This window comes from Moschus berezovskii, chromosome X, assembly GCF_049115385.1.
Source record: "Moschus berezovskii isolate FMDL1 chromosome X, NW_MosBer_1.0, whole genome shotgun sequence".
Lineage (NCBI taxonomy): Eukaryota > Metazoa > Chordata > Mammalia > Artiodactyla > Moschidae > Moschus > Moschus berezovskii.
Genome location: NC_142488.1, coordinates 142,909,579 through 142,924,385, shown reverse-complemented (window position 1 = coordinate 142,924,385; position 14,807 = coordinate 142,909,579). Strand labels below are relative to the sequence as shown.

The window sequence follows — 14,807 nt, the reverse complement described above, 5'->3', positions numbered from 1 at the left end:
GAGGACACAGGGGGCCATCGGGAGGTGACCCTCATGTGCAGGCCATGGGGTACAGTGGGATGTGGGCTATAGCTGTGGGGTGCAGTGGGATGCGGGCTCCAGCTGTGGGATGTGGGCAGGTGGGGGCGGTTCCTGTCCGAGGGCTTGTGTGTTCTGTGCAGAAGCAAGCACAGCCAGTGATCAGGGATGAAAGGCGCGGGGCCAGGCTGACCTGGCCCCTGGGGAGGAGGTGGGGAGCCCAGCGCTGAGCCTGGGTTTCTGCTCAGCAGTCCGGGCATGGCCCTGGGGCACGCAGGCGGCAAGGGGCAGGGGAGCATGCCTCAGCCCGAGGGTGCAGAATAGGGGCTGCAAACACGACTGGTGGGGAAACAACAGCACGGAATGATGGAAGACTCTCTGAACACCCACTGCGGACAATGCAGTCTAGACCCTAGTCCTGCCTGTGGGGCACAGTGACGTTTTTCATAACAATACCCTTTGCACCCACTGAAGATGCTGCTGGTTGAGGGATTCAAGGCACAGGCCTTCGTGGCAGGAGCGTGGGCTTTATCATCCCAGCCCTTCCCCTCCCCCAGTAGCTAACCTTCTCTCTGCGCCTCAGATTTCTCACCTGAAGGACTGCAGAGGCTCACTATGGGGATTAAATACTAACTAACTAAACTATCTAATGAAAGCTAATCTGTGCAAGGCTCAGCACCCCTCACCCACTACGCGGCACCTTTGTATTATGACCTCCTCAGCACCTACCATGCAGAGCCTTGAGACAGGCAATGACTCGGACCTGGTCCCACCAAGGGAGCTGGAGGCTGGGGCAGAGGTCCCACACCCAGGAAGTGCATGAGTGCAGAGGACACCCGCTTAGGGCTGGTGTTAACCAGGAGAACTGAGTTAAAGCCAATTGGTTGCCTGAAGACTGATTGTTAAAGCTCCAAATAAGACAAACCACAGTCAGAAAATGGGATCATGGGAGAAATAGAGCATGAGTGCCTACTCTGTGCCAAGACAGAGAGCAGGCCCGTGGAGGTCTGGAGACAGAAGAGGGTAAGGAGAGTGAGAAGGGACCTGTAGGTAAAGAGTAAATTAGCGAAGATGGCTGTGGTCAGGCAATCTCACCCCACGGCCTCTTGCTCTCACCCCGCATTTTGTAAATACATGGTTATGTAATAGCTGAGATAACTTATGGCACTGTGCATGCGTATCATGATGTACCCATTTGGCCACGGGCCACTGTTGCTCTGCAAACATATATAAGCTCCACCTGAAAAGCCCTTGTAGCTGTTATGGCAGTGTCCGCTGGGCCAACCATGAGAGAATATAGCATCTCTGGTGCTATGGTCACCACACCCGCCATTAGAGAATAAATATGTCTGCAGTTCCTACACCTTGCCTACCCTGGGTTCAGCGAACAATATGAACAGTGAGACACTTGGCAGGCTGATACAGCGAGACAGGGCCCATGTATACCCCCGCAGGAATGGGGGGAGAGGCTCAAACTTCTGGAAGATGTGATCCTGCTGGCCAGTCCTCCTTCTATGGGGGCAAAGCAGGGTTCCAGAGAGAAGCCAGCTATGTTGGGACACTGGTCCCCACTGGCGTCTAAGTCCCCAAGAGTCAGCTCATAGCAGTGGTGGCAGGGCCATCCTCAACCCTCAGGGAAAACAAGAGTCACAGCCCTTAGGAAGGAGGTGGCTAAAGAATGACTCAGGTTTCATGACTACAGGCCAGCTGCTCAGTGCCTAATAAAGGCTCTTCAACCACCAGATGCAGACCCTAGGCAGTGGGGAGGATTCTCAGGTGAGAATATCAAAAGTTTCACAGAGGGCGGCCAACTCCCAAAGAGACTGGCAGGACAGGATTTCCACATACTCAGACACCAAAGGCCACATAGCTCCCCACTGCTGCAGACTGAGTGTTTGTGTCCCTCCCAAAATCTCCATGTCAAACTGAATCCCCAGTGGGACTGCATAAGAAGATGAGGAAGGTGGAGCCCTGACGACCGGGACAGCGCCCTTCTAGGAAGAGACAGGAAAGAGTTCGCCCCTTTCTGCTGTGGTGGTGTGAGGACACAGCAAGAACATGGCTCTGTACAAGCCAGGACATGGGCTCTCACCAGACACTAACTCTGCTGGCACCCTGATTTTAGAATTCCAGCTTCCAGAGCTTTGAGAAATAAGTGGTACTGTTTATAGCTACCCAGCTTATGATATGTAGTTATAACTGCCTAAGCTGACTAAGACACCCCTTCCTCTAATCTCCCCTGACACTCACCTGTTGGCATCTGGGACCTCTCCCTTCCCTTCACTAGGTTCCTCTACTATCCGCCCCAGGCAGCATTTCAGGGGCTCTTGTGCCAGGCCCCTGCACCCGTGACCTACACTCCTTCAGTAACTTCATCCCCTCCCATCCAAGGCTGAAGTCTCCACCTGACATGCTCCCGGGCCCCGGTCTCAGCCTCCAACCTGACCTTTTTCTGAGTTCCAGAGCTGTATCCTCCCCACACAGGCTCCTCAACTTGTAACAGCTTCAAATGAAATTCCTTCCCTTCCCTTTCACTTTCCCAAGAAGAAAGCTAACTTAAAGCTGACCTCCACAATGGAGTTGGGACTTCTGAAATAACATCCAGCGCTATTCACCATCAGGTGCCCCATGGAAAGATGAGCCCGCCCGCCCGCCAGCAGCTCTTTGTTTTAGCTGGGGAGCAGCTCTTGTGTGACGGCCCAGTTCTGGGGTCCAGGTGTGCTCAGTGCCCTCCAGTCCTGCTGTTGAGGGGCAAGACACACACTGAGTGAGGACTGGCAGTGTGCCGGGGACTACAGAGAGGGAAGAGCAGAGAGCCCTGGAGGGAGAGCGCCCTGGGGAAGTGCCATGCCCATGGTGGCCGGAAGGATGGGGCAGTGCTTAGGTGCGTGTGTGCGGTCTGCGAGATGGCACTGGGATATGCTGAAGGAACTGAAAGGTGCCTGCAACAGCTAGGATGTGGGCCTCAAAGGGGTGGCAACGCTGGAAGGAAAGGGCCTTCAGCTTGGAAGGCTTCAGGGGCCCTGTTCAGAAACTGGTTGTCACTGCCTCAAGGCACTAGGGGTGCCCAGAACTGGACCTTTAGAAAATCCCTCTGGCCATGATATGGAGAAAGGGTGGAAGGGAGCCTCTACAGAGTACCAGCAAACTGAATCCAGCAACACAGTAAGAAAATTATTCATCATGACCAAGTGGGACCTATCCTGGAAATGCAACGGCTTGTATGAGTGACAGTACTAGGGGGCAGTAACAAAGCACCACAAAGCTGGTGCCCTAAAATGACACACTGATCCCCTCACAGCTCTGGAGGCTGGAAGTCCAACATTGAGTTATTGGCACGGTTAGTTCCTCCCAGAGGCTCTGGCTTCCACGGTCTGTGGCAACTCTGGGGGCCACCTGACATGTAGCTGCATGGCTCCAATCTCTGCCTTCATTGTCACGTGGCCATCTCCCCTGGGTCACTGTCTCTACACGACCTTCTTATCAGGACACACATCATTGCATTTTAGGCTGACCCTAATCCAGTCTGATTAGTTAATATGGATTAACTAATTTTATCTGCAAAGACACAATTTCAAAATAAGGTCCCATTGTGAGGTCCCAGAGGACCATGAATTTAAGGGACATGCTATTTATACCACTATATCAGTCTACATACAAAAATCAGCCAATGTACCGATAATACACCACATGACACAGAATGAAGGGGGAAAATACATGATCAGATCTATTGATACAGAAAAGGCTTCTGAAAATCCAATATCCTCTCATGGGTTTTCATGATAAAACCATTCAACAAAAACCTAAGAACCAGGGGAATTTCCTTAACAGGGCATGTATGAAAAACCACAGCTAATATACCCAGTGTGAAAGACAGAAAGCTTTCCCTTTAAGATTAGGAACATGACAAGGATTCCTGCTTTCACCGCTTCTATTTAACAGGGTCCTAGAGAGTAAGTTGGAGAAGGCAACGGCAACCCACTCCAGTACTCTTGCCTGGAAAATGCGATGCACGGAAAAACTTGGTAGGCTGCAGTCCATGGGGTTGCAAAGAGTCGGACACGACTGAGCGACTTCACTTTCACTTTTCACTTTCATGCATTGGACAAGGAAATGGCAACCCACTCCAGTGTTCTTGCCTGGAGAATCCCAGGGAAGGGGGAGCCTGGTGGGCTGCCGTCTATGGGGTCACACAGAGTCGGACATGACTGAAGTGACTTAGCAGCAGCAGCAGCAGAGAGTAAGTTGGAGAAGGCAATGACAAGCCACTCCAGTACTCTTGCCTAGAAAATCCCATGGATGGAGGAGCCTGGTAGGCTGAAGTCCGTGGGGTCGCTATGGGTCGGACACGACTGAGCGACTTCACTTTCACTTTTCACTTTCACACATTGGAGAAGGAAATGGCAACCCACTCCAGTGTTCTTGCCTGGAGAATCCCAGGGACAAGAAAGCCTGGTGGGCTGCCGTCAATGGGGTCACACAGAGTTGGACACGACTGAAGTGACTTAGCAGCAGCAGCAGCAGCAGAGAGTAAGTACCCTTCTGGCTGCCAGATGGGATTCTGCCAGATTCATGAATCACCTAATAAAGCCAACTGGATATTTCAAATAATAAAACTAAAAAGCAAAACATGGTACTTGAGGTTCTTGCCAGGCAATTAGGCAAGAAGAAATAAAAGACATCAAGATTGGAAAGTAAGAAGAAAAACTATCTCTACTTGCAGACATGATATATATAGACAAGCTAATGGGGCCTTAGACAGATAAATATCCTTGTCTGGTTCCTAGACACATACACCACTAGGGTTGAAATCATTCTAGACATGCAATTTGCTGTCCAGCTCCTATCCCCTCTGTGTGGGATAAAACATCATGGACTGCCCTAGCTCTGCTGGATGTTTAGAGATTGCCTCCGTGAATATAGCTTTTATAATGTTTTTTACAGTTTCCTGGGGTTAGTACCACAGTGGTGACAGGAAGTATGCAGAAAGACTGACAGGGGTCACTGGATTCACCAGCTGTGGGGAGACAGGGAAGCTGACTGATTAAGGATGACTTTTTGTAGTAGGCTGAAAAATGCCTCCCCCTACCCCACAAAGATATACATACCAAATCCCTGGCAACTGTAAATGTGCCCCCTTTTTATAGGTATGATTGAGGTTCTTGAGGTGAAAAGAGAATCTTGGGTTATCTTAGGTGGGCCCTAACTGCCACTCCAGGCATCCTTGGAAGAGAGAAGAGGAGAAGACACAGAGATACAGGGAGGGGGAGGCTCTGTGAAGACAGGGGCAGGCACTGGAGTGCTGTGGCCGCATGCACAGAGGAGCTGCCAGAAGCCCGAAGAGGCAGGGAACGGATCTCCCCAGAAAGCCTCAGGAGGGCACTGCAGCCATCCCAGAAGGGTATGAGGATAAAGGTCCACTGTTTTAAGCCACTGGTGTTGTGGTCATTGGTTCAGCACCTCAGGGAACTCAGGTGCTGTCCATCTTCCTCCTGTCCTGGTCCTCTCCCAGCGTCCCCACCTCAGTAGGTGATGCCACTGTTCATTCCTCTCACCCCACTTCCATCCTGATGCAGCCGTCTACATGAGACACCATCACCCCGCACCCACCCCACCCCCATTACAGAAGAGGCTTCTGGAGCGGTTAGGTAACTTGCTCAGGGTTCTACCAAGCACCAAGTGGCAGAGCTGGGAGGAAACTCCAGGTATAACTGAACACAAAGCCAAGGGTTGTCACTACCCTGCCTCTTAGGCTGGTCTGGATATGCTTAGATTTTGTTGCCTGGGAGCCAACCAAGAGGTGATACCAACCAGATGATGGGATGGAAATCCCATCTGGACCTCAGTAGGGATCAGGGCGGGAGAGAAACTTGGAAGGCAAACTCAACACAGAGGCAGTGTTGAGAGTCAGGGCAATGGAAGAGGTGGCCCAGGGAGATTGGGCAAAGGAGAAAAGAGGACCCAGACTGGGTTTGAGACATGCTGCCATCTGCCAATTGGGAAGAGGGAGAGGAAGCAGGGAAGGAGGCTGAGCTGGGCAGGCTGCAGAGAGAGAGGTCCTGGGGCGAGAGATGTCATGAGAGCCAAGAGCATGGAGCCATCCACTCTGGGTCAGTAGTGCAAACAACCTGAAAGTTCAGTAGTGAAGTTAACCTGAATGAGTTCTCAGGGAAAGGCACCCACACAACCTTCACACGCAGTCTAGGGAGGAGGTATGCTGTTACTCCCAGTTCAGAGGAGCTGACTGTGGTCTAAACAGATGCAGTGACTGCTCACCGTCATGTACAAACAACCATGTGACCACTACGCTCCCTCAATGTGAGCTGGACGTCTCCCTCCCCAGGGTCCATGGTGGGGGCTGCTTGGCAGTTTTTGTGTATGGCCCACAGCAGCACACGTGTTAAGGGCACACCTGATGGCTTGTTTGCTCTTTGAAGTCTTGGGAAGGGCTCCTCCTGACAGTGAGACAGGGAGGCAGGAGGTTGGCTTTTTGGAGGATGTGGGCAACAATGGAATAATCACTGAAGAAAGCAGGGGCACAAGCTGCCAAGAGAAACAAATACCTCCAAGCACTGCTGAGGAGGGCACAGCAGAGGAGCCCTCAGGCACTCCCCTTCTTGCCCTTTTCATAAATGACATGTTCAGGCATATGTCAGATGTGTCTTTCCGCAGATCATCCGAAATCACCTCAGATGCCACCTCCTCTGTAAAGCCTGGCCCAGTGGCACAAGCTCCACCAGAATGGTGAACTCTGCCTACAAGGGGCACCTCGCCTCATCTACCCTGGAGTTTCCCCAGCACCTGCTCCCTAGTACGTGCTCATTACATGTTTGTTACCCAAGTATCATTTTACAGGTAGGCATGAGTTAATGCTGGGAAAGATTGAGGGCAAGAGGAGAAGGGGACAAAAGAGGATGAGACGGTTGGACGGCATCACCATCTCAGTGGACATGAGTTTGAGCAAGCTCCGGGAGATGGTGATGCACAGGGAAGTCTGGCGTGCTTCAGTCCATAGGGTCACAAAGATTCGGACACGACTCAGTAGCTGAATGACAACATGAGATGGTAAGGGCTGTCCCCACCATCCTGATACCTGAAATTCCTCATGGAAGGGCCAGGACTCTGACTGCCACAGGCCTGCCAGCAGGACTGCACTGTCAGCAAGTCATCTGTGGGAAATAGAAAGGACTCCACTCAGAGCCTTTCCATTGGAAAGAGGGCATTGGAGGCTGGGCTGCACAGTCCCGCCCTGTCAACTGGTGGGATCAGATGGAGCTGGGTGCCTTGTTTCACACAGCTGACTCCATTCATACAGAGCTTCAGGCCAGACATGAATTGGTCAAATAATCAAAGGTTAAAGGGACTTCCATGGGCCTCATAATCCTTTCACTAAAATGCTTACTAGATTCTCTTTCTGGGTCAGCAGACAGGATTGCGGAGGGGCAATGAGAAGACCAGGTTTGCGAGGGCTGGAGATCTAGGAGGCCCACTGTGGGCTGCTCCGCGGGAGCCCACCTTCACGGGGCTATCCAAATGGCATGATGCTTTACAAACAGTTCACAGGAAGAGCTTCTGCAGTACCTTGTTTGTGTCAGCAACACTGTTTTGCCGGGCATCAAAGATGATGAGTTTGTGAGCCTGTGCGTTAGCATCCATTATTGTTTGCAAATACTTCTCATCTTCCTTGCAGCGCTTATCATTGGGACCCACAAGTGGCTGGCTGCAACGGGTAATTGTTGCCTGACTTTCTGGATGAATCCATGACAACACCTAGTGTTTGAAGGCAACAAGTATTAGTACGGTCCTAAACCAATATGTGCTCTAACATACCTGTGTGTGTGCTCAGTTGCTCAGTCATGTCTGACTCTGCGACCCCATGAACTGTAGTCCTCCATGCTCCTCTGTCCTGGAGAACTCCATGGAGTTGCCATTTTCTTCTCTAGGGGATCGTCCCAACCCAGGGATCAAACCCAGGTCTCCTGCGTCTCCTGCAGTGGCAGGCAGATTCTTAAGCACTGAGCCACCAAGTTCTTAAGCACACCTGCCTTTTTTTGTACTTTTGTCAAAAGGGACGGTTTAGCCTGAAGACAGTGTGAAAGTAGCCATGAGACTCAATGTTTGGGTCAGGCTGAAAGGAGTCTAAGTGAGCTCTAAAAAATTTCCTCTGTCTTTAAAATTCTAGGATTCCAAGAAAAACAGAAACTAAGTCAAACTATGACTAACACCAAGCCCATTTGATTGACTGATTTTGTCTCCTCAATTAAAAACACCTTTGAATCTCAACTGTGACTCAGACGGTAAACAATCTTCCTGCAATGCAAGAGACCCGGCTTTGATCCCTGAGTTGAGAAGATCCCCTGGAGAAGGGCATGGCAACCCACTCCAGTATTCTTGCCTGGAGAATCCAATGGACAGAGGAGCCTGGTGGGCTATAGTCCATGGGGTCACAAAGAATCAGACACGATTGGGCAATTAACACTTGGATCTCAACAATAGCGTGGTCAGATGAGGACAAAGTAAACAGTCTCTTGTGAAATCTAAAACTATGTCCCCAAACCTACCATTTTCCTCCAGTGACCAAGACACTTGGGGTCAACCAGATGGCACATGCAGGGCTCAAGACATGCACTCCCTCCCTAACTGTGGTGATCATATGTATCCCCAGTGTACACATATATCCAAACTCACCAAACTGGATCCACTAAACATGTGCAGGGTTTTTGGTATACCAACAAATCTTTTAAAATTCTTCACCCCCTGCTGGCTATTTCTTTCTGCAATGGTGGCCCTCCCAGTACAGGTATAGCCTTCCCCTCAGTATCTAAGAAAGAATGTATTTTCTCCAGGATGATTCAGTGACACCAGCGACATGAACTGTCAGCACACTAGCAAGCTAAGCCCTCTGCTCTCTATACCATGTTTTGAAAACATGACTGAAGTTACCCTGGTCCTTAGTAACATGAACTCATGGAAGGTGGGGTCATAGTAGGCAGACAAAATGCTTATATAATTAGATAGTTCTTGAGAATCAAAGATATGTTCAGGTTTATAGACTTCTTTTTCTACTTTCCATTTTCTTCACGTGATTTTTTCTAACTTGCTTTCCCCCATATTAGACCAAATACAGTTATATGTTCATATCTAAATAACATTGTTTATTACTTACCGGGATTCTACCTTTTGCTCGAAATGCTGCTACTTTTGAAAGATCATCATCTTTTACACTAGTTGGCACAACAATGATGGCAGGGTAGGTGTCACAGAGCTCATAATTACTGTTCACTTTGGATATTTTCCAACTTTCATTTGGCAAGCCCTGCAAGGTGTCAGAGGAAAGTTGGTGGTGTGTGGGGAGCATACTTTTTATACTTTCAAAAAGTACTAAGCATGAATCACATCCAATTATTTTCCAGTAAAATCCATTTGTAATTCATTGTTCATTACTGCTTAAAAGATTAAATATACATTGATTTAAGCCATTGCCTACCTAATTCATTTAAAAAAAGAAATCTAATGAAGCATAATTTGCAAACATACTAAAACATGCAAATTATATACTTGAATTCCAGTCCTATGTATTTCTTGTCACGTTTTTTATAAAAAGTGAGCATAGTGTTGTTCTTTAAAAATATCCACAGAAGTCCTTTAGAGAAACAGAAACTTCTTTAAAATGTCTAAAGGAATATAAAGTCACCGTACCAAATATAAGGTGCAGACCAAGAGTAAATGTCATGAAAATAACGTCTCGTTAGAATATCTTCAAACTAACAATGCACTAAAGAACTTCTAGGTAGAGAAATGCCATTGGACTGACATAGCCATGTCCTATACTCATAATCTAATGTAAGTCATTGCTTTATCCTTACTCATCAACTTACTATCAGAATATCTAATAAAAACCATCTGGCTGGTTTCTTTTGAAACCCCTCCCCCTCATCCTGGTACTGCATTTGCCCTCTGAAAAAAGGAAGAACAAACAGTGGTACAGCTGAAGGTACGGTGCAAGGAGAATGGGCATCCAGAGCTGAAGAACCGACAGGCTAGGTGAGTTACTCACATGGACAACTTGTTGCAAAAGGTTTCTTCTCCACTACATTTCTACCCTTTTAGGAAAAAGATGCTCAACCTATTATTTTCCAATTGATATGCAGCATACTTTACCTGTCTTTTATATTCAGATACTGGATCATAAACTTTCCATCCATTCACTGGAAATTTTTCTTTATAGTTGAAGGCGAAGAGTGTCTGGATACAAAAGTACAAAATAGACATGTCAGCATCTTTGCGATGTCACATGCACACTACTAAAGCTTTTCATTCAGTTATGAGCTGAATGCATTGAGTCCTATTTTAATCTATAAAATTTTGTAAAACAACAAATTTGAAGTTTTCTTCATCATTACACAGAACTGACACATTTTAAGTACTCAATGTTAGTTACCAACAGAGAGAAAAGAGATAAAGGAAACCTCTGGAAGAAAGAATAACATGGCATTTTTAGACTGCCAAGAAGGCATTCAGACCTGCACAAAAAGAAGGTTATTTTCATGTACTTACCTGCCCATTGGAAAGAGGAAATGCATGTTTGTTCAGGTTTTCAAATATCCCTAGTTTACTCTGTTCTTCCTGTTTATAAGCAAGTCGCAAGTTCCTCATATCCTGTTAAACAATTAGCAAAACTCATTTATTCAACATGTATTGAGTACCTATGAGGTAGACCCCATGGTTTGAAGAGACAAAATATTTTTATTTATTTCTCACAAAACGTAGTTGGCCCTCCATATCTGCAGGCTCCATACTCGCAAATTCACCCAAGCGTGGATCAAAAACATTGGGGAAAAAAGTTCCAAAACACACAACTTGTCAAGCAACTATTTACACAGCACTGACATAGCACTAGGTATTTAAAATGATGTAAAGATGATATAAAGTACACAGGAGGATGTGCAGAGACTGTATACAAATATGATGCCATTTTACATTTGGGCATTCATGTCTCCAGATGTTGGTATTTGCTAGCGAAGGGGTATCCTGTAACTAGTCCCCGGTGGACACCGAGTGGTGACTGGACTCCATTTTACTCCAACTAACAAAAGGCAATTCACAAAACACCTCCAACAAAATAATAAATTGAGGAAAATGGAACAAAGGGGAGGTGTTAGGGGTGAAAACTCATCAGATGGAAACAGGAGTAAGGTTAGTACATAAAATACAGGCCATCAAGTGGTGTGCCCTTCTGTGCTAAAGGTGTGCCGTACAATCAGTTCTGGCTTTAAGTTGCTCAAACAGTCAATTATGGAGTTCGCACCATCCATCAAATAGAAATGCAACAGAGGTTTCTCCTCTGAACTTGGAGCAAGGATTCTGTGTCATGTAGAGACGGTGGCTCTCAGTGACTTCCTTACAGAAATTACAATGTTACTTCTCAAGATGAGTATCTGAAAGCCCCCTGCCGCACAAGCTGTCAGCCTGAAGCTCAAGTGGAAGTTGTCAGGAGCAAGGCCGACAAGGTGGCTCAAAGGGTGCAATGTCTTCCCAGGACTGGTTTGAGTACTACCCCCTGACCTTTCTAAGCCCACGCTCTTTGTTAAAGCACAAGAATCTCATCCTTTAATCTTACATGGAATTCAAAAATAAATATGACCACAAACAAATTAAAGCAAAAGCAATTGGGGAAGTGAGGAAGGTATTGCTGTGGCATTATTTATAACAGTGAAAGAATGGAAATAACCTAAATGCCCATCAATAAATAGGGGTTGGCTAAATGAACTACAGTACCACTGAAGGCATACTACAGAGGTGATGAAAGCAAGAAATTGCTCATTAGGTACTGCTAGCAAGGAATTTCAAGATAATGGTTGAGGGGGGAAAGAAAGGCACAGAACAATGAATGTAACACATGACCATTCACATTTTCAGACACAGGCTTGTATACAGAGGCCATCTACGGAAACTGGTGCCAGTGGGTGCCTGCACAGACTGGATTAGGGTGGCTGGAGAGAAATTTACTTTTTGCTACACACAGTTTTTGTACTTTTTGAATTGCATATCACCTGTTTAAGCATGGACCTGGTAATTCTTCTTAAAATGTTTAAGAAGAACATTTTAAAACTGCTTTTCACAAAGGCTCACCTTGGCCACAGACACACACACAAATATTGTAGGAAAACAGCTACAGGACACCTGCCTAAGTGACATAACTTCCTGCTGTGCCCTCCCGCCAAGCTACTCTGGCTACACACATGCTCTCCGGTCACTGACTGAGCTGACTTGCTATTTAGGATTGCTCAGCTCAGAGGGAGAAGGAAATGGCAACCCACTCCAGTACTCTTGCCTGGAAAATCCCATGGGCAGCGGAGCCTGGTAGGCTGCAGTCCATGGCGTCGCGAAGTGTCGGACATGACTGAGCGACTTCACTTTCACTTTTCACTTTCATGCATTGGAGAAGGAAGTGGCAACCCACTCCAGTGTTCTTGCCTGGAGAATCCCAGGGACGGGGGAGCCTGGTGTGCTGCTGTCTATGGGGTCACACAGAGTTGGCCACGACTGAAGCGACTTGGCAGCAGAAGCAGCTCAGAGGCAAAGGCATTTCCAGCAAAGACAGAGCATGTGTGAAGTCCCAGGAGTCTGAGTGTGGCAAGGGTTGGCAGGGTCCAAGGCGGGTGGGAGCAATTATAGGAATGGGGATGGCAAGAATGAGGGGAGGTGGGCTGGAGTGGGAGCCACCAAGGAAAGCAAGCCCGCTCACACCATGGGGTCTCCGTATTTTCCCTTTAGCCCAAGGGTAACAGGCAGCTACTGAAGAGTTCTGAGAGGGAAATGACCTGTTCCACAATTACAGAACTGACCCACTCACCCCACCCTCAGCTTTAGGTTTTGCAAAGGATTCCCACTGCTCTGCCTGCAGAGAATCCTGGAGAATCAGGACTGCCGCCATGGACCTGAGGGGAAGACAGCCATGTGTTGCTTGAGGGATGCTAGGAAGCCAGCAGATTTCCAACCCAGCACAGTAAAGGCTTATTTGAAAACGTGAGTTCAACTGCCGTCTAGGGCCAACCAGCAAGAGCTTCACTCTGAGATATGATGGAGGCAGACTGGCAGGAATCTAATCCAGACCCCAAACTGGGAAGGGACCTGGATGGTGCTGCAGGCAGGATCTCTTGCCTGGTAGTTTAGGTGAGGTTGTTAGTGAACTATATTCCATGAGGCAAAGTCATTGGAATAAAGCATAAGTTAAGGTGTTTCTTAAATGACTTTGTTGTTGTTCAGTTGCTCAGTTGTGTCCTACTCTTTGCAACCCCATGGACTGCAGCATGCCAGGTTCCTCTGTCCTCCATCACCCAGAGTTGGTTCAAATTCATGTTCATCTTTAATCATCAGTCCTTATCAAAGCTGTCACACAAATTTTACTTAATCCATTGGAGGAAAGGGACAAAATCAAAATTAAGCATGACTCAGGTGCAAATTCCAACAAGAAACTCAACTGTGTTTTTAATCACAGAATTTATGAATATTGTTGTCCCTTTAGGGATTCCTGGGTAGCTCAAGTAAAGAATCCACCTGCCAATGAAGGAGACACAGGAGATGCGGGTTTGGTCCCTGGGTCAGGAAGATCCCCTGGAGGAGGAAGTGGAAACCCATTCCAGTATTCTTGCCTGGAAAATCCCATGGACATAGGAGCCTGGCGGAATACAGTCCATGGGGTCGCAAAGAGTAGGACACAACTGAGCAACTGAGCACACACTTGCCCACTGTCCCTTTAGGAAGTCTCTGACTGAAAACTAGTCTTATAATGACAAACTGGAAAAAAAAAATACTGATCTCTGCTTTCCACTTGATTTCTCTGAAATGTAACAAATCATGTCACCACCAAGGTTACAGGTCCATGTTAATTAGAACAAAAGAAGCAGTTTACTTCAACAGCTTATATAATTGTCTGAATTGGTTGATGAAAGGTTAAAGAGGTTTGTGTCCTGAAGACATCTGAGTGACTAACGTCCAAATTATTCTTACTAACCAAAGGCCTAAGGATGTTCCAGTTGGCTGCCCCATCTCAGTTTCTCTCTGTCTGCACCGTACCTTGCACACGATCTCTATGCCACAAGAGTTGTCTCCATGGCTTTGTGCTCCAATCTTCTCAACTCTGCTGATCACTCCCAGGGGGACATCGAGGACAAAATGTGGGTCCTGGGTTCACAGATGAACATGAATGCCAATCAGTGTCAGTCAACAGAGTTTTCCAATTCAAGTCTTCCCGGGTAAAAACATGTTTGCTTATTACTTTGATTTTCCTCTTGGTTCTGGCTAAGACACCAAGGTCTGTGTCACCAAGACACAGACCAAGACACCAAGACACCAATACATCACCTGCTTGGTGATGTAGATGTCAAGACTATAATTAAACCCCATCCCCCACCCCCGTGAAAGTTTTATTTTAATGGTCCTTTTTTTTCAACATACAAAATCTGCTTGCACATCTTAAAATGCCCATATTTTAAAACTGACTCTCAGTTTTTCTCAGAGTGGTAGGATTTCAGGATACTTTTTACTATCTTCTTTATTATTTTCTTTCTTCTGCAGCATTTTTATAAATAAAACCCACTTTTAAACACTCACTCTCTCTACATTCTTGAAGTACATCTTAAAGTCCGTCACTGTCAGGGTGCCAGTCACTGCTCCCACAAATGGGCAGATATACATGACATCTTTCACTGAAAGAAAAAACCCAAAATAGCATCTAGTGCCATTGGCTTGTGTTTCAATAAATCTTAACATGAGTTTCCACAAAT

At 47.1% G+C, this 14,807-nt stretch overlaps 1 protein-coding gene across 10 annotated transcripts in view; it reads right to left on the bottom strand.

Moving 5' to 3' along the window:
* Positions 1–14,807, bottom strand: part of MTMR1 (myotubularin related protein 1) — a 64,121-nt gene that overhangs the window by 20,191 nt on the left and 29,123 nt on the right. For 6 of the 10 annotated variants that reach the window (XM_088833915.1, XM_055393848.2, XM_088833913.1 and 3 more), the window contains 6 exons: positions 14,635–14,729; positions 14,098–14,205; positions 10,576–10,677; positions 10,180–10,263; positions 9,185–9,334; positions 7,600–7,788 (listed from right to left, as the gene is read on the bottom strand). In XM_088833915.1, coding sequence (XP_088690041.1) covers positions 7,600–7,788; positions 9,185–9,334; positions 10,180–10,263; positions 10,576–10,677; positions 14,098–14,205; positions 14,635–14,729 — 728 coding nt within the window. The remainder of the gene's footprint in view (positions 1–7,599; positions 7,789–9,184; positions 9,335–10,179; positions 10,264–10,575; positions 10,678–14,097; positions 14,206–14,634; positions 14,730–14,807) is intronic. The other 4 variants (XM_088833914.1, XM_055393855.2, XM_055393857.2 and 1 more) reach the window with 1 other exon arrangement.